General features: G+C 55.4%; 1 protein-coding gene across 1 annotated transcript; it reads left to right on the top strand.

Annotated features, from left to right (window-relative positions):
• The first annotated feature begins 293 nt into the window (after positions 1-293).
• Positions 294-1,988, top strand: LOC100279452 (Zinc-finger homeodomain protein 8). Its single transcript, NM_001152457.2, has one exon. It carries the CDS (start codon positions 444-446, stop codon positions 1,554-1,556), a length of 1,113 nt encoding a protein of 370 aa, NP_001145929.2. The 5' UTR covers positions 294-443; the 3' UTR covers positions 1,557-1,988.
• Positions 1,989-6,125: the final 4,137 nt, after the last annotated feature.

The following is a 6,125-nucleotide window of genomic DNA, read 5'->3' as shown; positions in this document are numbered from 1 at the left end:
ACAGTTCACACATCCCGGGTCCAACCAACACCTCCCCCAAAGGAGAGAAAGAAAAATGTCACATTTTTCTTTAGATGCGCCGGTGCCATTGATCCTCGATCCAGTGGTCTACATGCACCCTTTGCCCGGCCACCACAGCAATATTCCAACGGATTCGAGCCCATGTCGTCACTGATCTATCTCTATACGATAGAGTATCGTCCAAAGAAATTGTTTTTTTTTCTGGCTCGCTAAGTAAAAATTAAATGAGCTCGTCCCCTTCCTCCTTGTGGATCTCTCACACACACTAGTGACTAGCCTTCCTGCTGCCCTTTTTATTCTTATCTCCTCACCCTCGCGCTCTCTTCACCTCCCTTGACCCGTCGTCCCATGCTAAAAGCCCAGGGTTAGGAGCTAGAGGTAATCTCTCTCCCGTCTCTCCCCAGTGGGCGTGGGGGCGCCGCATGGAAGCCATGGACGTCAAGTACAAGCCCGTCATGTTCCCCAACGGCGCCGGCCTCAAGAAGCCGAAGCCGGCGGCGGCCGTGGCGCTGGCCGGGGAGCCGCTGTACCGGGAGTGCCTCAAGAACCACGCCGCGAGCCTGGGCGGGCACGCCGTCGACGGTTGCGGCGAGTTCATGCCCTCGCCGGGGGCCAACCCCGCCGACCCGACGTCGCTCAAGTGCGCGGCGTGCGGGTGCCACCGCAACTTCCACCGCCGGACGCTGGAGGGTTCCCCTCCGCCGCCCGCGCCCGCGCCGCTGGCGCTCCCGCCTCCGCCGAGCGTGATGCACGGCCAGCCGCACCGCGCCCGGGAGGAGACGCCCGAGGACCGCCACCCGGGGGTCGTCGACGCCGACGACTCCGATTCCGACTCGGAAGGCTCGGAGTACGACGAGGAGCGGTCGGTGTCCCCGCCGCCGCCGCCGCACCACCTGCTGCCGGCGCCGGTGGCGCAGCAGCCCCCGCCACCGTCCTACTTCCCGACGGCGCCGCACATGGTGCTCTCGCTAGGTTCCGGCGTGCCCGGGCCCGCGGTGGCGGTATCCCCGGCGCAGAGGCTGGCCCCGACCCAGCTGACGCCGTCCAGCGCGCCGCCCCACGCCGGGGGCGCGATGCCCATGCCCAGGAAGCGGTTCCGCACCAAGTTCACCGCCGAGCAGAAGCAGCGGATGCAGGAGCTGTCGGAGCGGCTCGGGTGGCGGCTGCAGAAGCGCGACGAGGCCATCGTCGACGAGTGGTGCCGCGACATCGGCGTCGGCAAGGGCGTCTTCAAGGTCTGGATGCACAACAACAAGCACAACTTCCTGGGCGGGCACAGCGCCCGCCGCAGCGCCTCCTCGCCCGCCCCCGCCCCCGCCGCCGCGTCGCTCCAAACCCCAGCCGCCGGCGCCGGCGCTGCTGCAGCACCGTCATTCCACCCGTCCAGGATCACCCCTCCCCCTCCCGTCCTCACCTCGTCCCCGACGGCCGCCACCGGCTTCAACATCAACGGCGCCGCCTCGTCGGCGCCCACCGTCGCCACCGACTACACCACGGACAACGCCAACGGAGCTTCGTCGCCGCACTCCGCTTGAACTAGAGAAGGGAGAAGAGAGGAGGGGGGAAGGGAAGGGAGAGCGGAGAGAGAGAAACATGTAGCTTAATTTCAGTGATCACTCGTTTTTTTTTTCTTTAGACTTCTTGCCATCTACTAAGAAATTAACCCCAAGAAAAAGCATGCCGCTGTGCGCCATGCCTAGAAATCCAAGCTTCTTCCTCCCCTGTACTAGTACTGTATGCTCTTGGGATCCGATGATGATGCTGATGCTGATTTAGGATTAGATTATCTCATCCCATCCCCAACCAAAAAAGAGGTAGTAGCCTTCTTGGTGGTTGTTCTTGTCCTCTTTGATTGAGCTCAACCAAGAGCCGTGCTCGTGGTCGGGAGCAAGGCAAGAGAGAGACAGGGTTCTTCCTTCTAGACTCCTAGGAGGATCCCATGCTGTTGTGCTGTGGCATGTTGCGCGAAACGGAAGCAGCCTCCCGTCTTGCTCCTCCGAGCACTGTTCCGCCCGCAAGCTCATTGACTTGGCGCTGTACTTGCGATTGCGATTAGGAGTAGGATAGCCCATGATTAGCAGGCGCACTGTTTTATCCTATTATATAATACTTGCATGCATGGTTTGGTACTAAGATTCCATTAACTAAACATACGTGGTCCTAGTAGACTGACGGCTGAAGCTAAGCTAAGCTAACCTAGGATTAATAACGCTCTCACACCTCTACTCCTGCGATGCATGCCGAGCTCCATAGTGTCCCCATACAAGTACTAGTGCTACAGCGCTGGCCACAACATCAGCAGAAAAAAAGTGTATGAGTTTCTCCTCTGCTAACTCTTCCACTAAGGTTAGGAAGCCATGAAAAGTGCTTTGCTTCGCAACAACTCTTACCACCGAAAAAGAGCTAGAGGGCCAGAGATGGCCGTCAGGACGTACGGTTAGGGACTGATCTGACGGCCGGATAAGGGTCCAGAGCAGGGTCGGTCAGGCAATTAGGCAGCGATGGTTTGCCCTAAGGATGGTTTTTTAGCGCTAAAAAGGGCAAGTAAGAAACGGCGTGGCCTCGTACCGCCGGCACTGTGGGTGATGGGATGGAATATGAGGAGGGAAGCGATGCTTTTTGTCGCGCTGGGGCGGGGGCGCCAAAAGCTGCCGCCATTGACGCTGAAAAGGCCGCTCGGAGGCCATGGGGGCGGGGGGCGGGGCTCTCCGGCTTGGCTGGCCTGGCCTGGCCTGCCCTTGCCCGGCCGTGACAAGCCAAATCATGCAGTGAGCTACTAGCATAGCATAGCAGCCTGCGCTCGTGATGGCATTAGCCTAGGCATGGCGCCCTGACAGGCGCAGGCGCAGGCCACAGGCGCAGGCAGGGGTGAAAAAGATGTGTGTTTTTTTTTCCTTTGGATTTTTTTCCCCCAGCTGCCGCGGCCGGCATGCTGCTTTGGCGATCTTTCCTGCCCAATTCCCAAAGGACGCAATCGATGGGTGCACCTGCGCTGGGCTGCTTGAACGAACGCATGATTTCCTCTCAAACGCATGATGTGCACCACATTGTGGTGCCGCGCCTCTTTTTGGTTCTTTCTACAGAACCGTCAATTATACGGGGGTATATCTGCTGATGGGGGTGGGTGTGTCTCCGCGCTCGGCGGTGCTACCTCATAATTCACATATATAAATAATTTATTATTATGGTTTCCACGTAAAATGAACCGTTGTGTTATTTTGTCCCTTGTGGTCAAACATTAATTAATGTGCTCAAAACGACACATTAATTTATATTTGGAGCCTGCTGGATAGATTTATCGTTTCAGAAATTTTCACAGGAATTAGTTTTAAAACACAGGAACAACAACATATGATTCTCAAAGGACTAACCATCTATATCTGGATAGCTATGTCATGTGTGTGCTCCTGTGGAGAGGGAGAGAGACGGGGCTACTCTTTCGAAGAGCATCTCTCATACTCTTATCCATAATAATTAATTATCATATGTATATCTTTTTATCGACCATAAAAAAAAGGGTTGAGCCTCTATATTCCGAAGCGATATTTTTTGAAACGCTGCGTGCGCCTCACACTGCTGGATACTGAACATTCCATCATCGAGGCTGAAGAAACCTTTTTTTTGGTTTAAATTTCGAGAGAACATGAAGACTTTGTTAATGTGATCGGTGATGCTGGTGCCTCTTTAAGGGGAACTCATCATATGGATGCTCCTCATCATCATGCTTTATCCTGTGCTCGTGATGGGATTCAAAGATCTGCTTGCTGGGTTGTTGGGGTTCATGAGTTGGCAAAAAAAAAAAAAAATATGAACCCCTCCCTGCCTTGCTTGCTGCTGCCTGCACTAGCACTGCATGCACTCCCGATGCGTTGCCAGCTTAGATTCCTCATTTCCCTATCCTGATCTATCTTTGGCTAAGTTCCCCAGATGAAGTATATACATTTGTTAATCTAATGATGACAAGGATGTTCCTGCTATTAGAAGGTGCCTTCCCTGGTAATATAATCATGCTACTACACCTGGGACTATAAAATAATACAGATTTGCTGCTGGCATGGGGCATGGGGATCGCACATGGAAGCTGGATCTGCATTAGATTAGTGGGTTGGAACATGTTACCTTTGTCATCGCTCAATTCTTTATTCTTAGGATTAACCTGTACCTAGTAAAATATGCACAGCCAGCGCGTTGGTGGAGCACACAGATTCCAGAAGAAAAATGGCTGCCCTTTATCTCTCGTGCTGAATCATGTCCCCTTTCTCGCAAAACAAATGACAGTTTTGTATGCATCGCATTCTACTATAGTCCAAAAATGGTATAAAGTTTTAGCGGTATAATAATCACATACAAGCGTTTGTCGTCTTAGAAAAATTAAACTTTCTTATACATTTGTTGTATAGAAAAATTAAACTTTCTTATACATTTGTTGATGTCATTAAATATTTTAAAAATAAAATAAAATTTCAGTAGCATATTAATTGCACAGGAGAACTTGTCACATCACAAAAAACCATATATTTGTTGTATGGAGACCGACAGTGGTGGACGCAGGACAAGAATTCTTGGGGGACCGAAAAAATCACGACAAAATCAAACAAGACCATAAAAACTATTGTTGCATAGAATGGAGTCGAACAGATAAATGTGAGGACTAGACTTGTCGGGGACCATAATTAGGGGTACCCTCAAGGCTCCTAATTCTCAGCTGGTAACCCCCATCAGCATAAAGATGCAAAGACCTGATGGGTGTGATTAGGTCAGGGATCGGTCCATTCGAGGGACTCGATCACGCCTCGCCCGAGCCTAGCCTCGGACAAGGGCAGCCGACCCCGGAGGATTTCCGTCTCGCCCGAGGCCCTGTCTTCGCCAAGAAGCAACCCTGACCAAATCGCCGCACCGACCAACCAAATCGCAGAAGCATTTAATGCAAAGGTGGCCTGACACCTTTATCCTGACGCGCGCCCCCCAGCCGGCAGAGCTGAAGTGACCGTCGTCACTCCGCCGCTCCACTGACCGGCCTGACAGAAAGACAGCGCCGCCTGCGCCGCTCCGACTGCGGTGCCACTTGACAGAGTGAGGCTGACAGGCAGTCAGGCCCGACAGCAGGCACCATAGGAAACTCCGCTCCGCCCGACCCAGGGCTCGGACTCGGGCTAAGCCCCGGAAGACGGCGAACTCCGCTCCGCCCGACCCAGGGCTCGGACTCGGGCTAAGCCCCGGAAGACGACGAACTACGCTCCGCCCGACCCAGGGCTCGGACTCGAGCTAAGCCCCGGAAGATGGCGAACTCCGCTCCGCCCGACCCAGGGCTCGGACTCGGGCTCAGCCCCGGAAGACGACGAACTCCGCTCCGCCCGACCCAGGGCTCGGACTCGGTCTAAGTCCCGGAAGACGACGAACTCCGCTCCGCCCGACCCAGGGCTCGAACTCGGGCTCAGCCCCAGAAGACGACGAACTCCGCTTCGCCCGACCCCAGGGCTCGGACTCCGCCCTGGCCTCAGCCGACGGTCTCCGACTCGCCCGAGCCAGGGGCTCGGACTCGACCTCGGCCACGGAAGACAGACTCGACCTCGGCTTCGGAGGAACTTCCACATCGCCCAACCTAGGGCGCAGACCAGCCACGTCGACAGGAGGCGCCATCATCACCCTACCCCGAACTGACTCGGGCCATGGGGAACAAGACCGACGTCCCATCTGGCTCGCTCCGCCAGATAGGCAATGATGGCGCCCCGCATACTCTGTGATGACGGCTGCTCTCAGCCCCCTTACGGAAGCAAGAGGACGTCAGCAAGGACTCAACAGCTCCGACAGCTGTCCCTCCGGCAGGCTCCAGCACTCCTCCGACGGCCACGACACCACACCAGCTGGGTGCCAAAATCTCTCCGGCTGCCACGACGACATGTACTTAGGGCGCTAGCTCTCCTCCGCTAGACACGTAGCACTCTGCTATACCCCCATTGTACACCTGGATCCTCTCCTTACGCCTATAAAAGGAAGGACCAGGGCCCTCTTAGAGAAGGTTGGCCACGCGGGGACGAGGACGAGACAGGCGCTCGCTTGAAGCCGCTCACTCCCTCTCCCGCGTGGACGCTTGTAACCCCCTA

Source organism: Zea mays, chromosome 7 (assembly GCF_902167145.1).
Source record: "Zea mays cultivar B73 chromosome 7, Zm-B73-REFERENCE-NAM-5.0, whole genome shotgun sequence".
NCBI classification, from domain to species: domain Eukaryota; kingdom Viridiplantae; phylum Streptophyta; class Magnoliopsida; order Poales; family Poaceae; genus Zea; species Zea mays.
The sequence above is the reverse complement of the archived record's forward strand: the minus strand, read 5'-3'. Positions and strand labels throughout refer to the sequence as shown.

What these genes read in the sequence shown, in the direction of transcription:
- LOC100279452 (NM_001152457.2), top strand. Translation starts at nt 444, where the DNA reads ATGGAAGCCATGGACGTCAAGTACAAGCCCGTCATGTTCCCCAACGGC.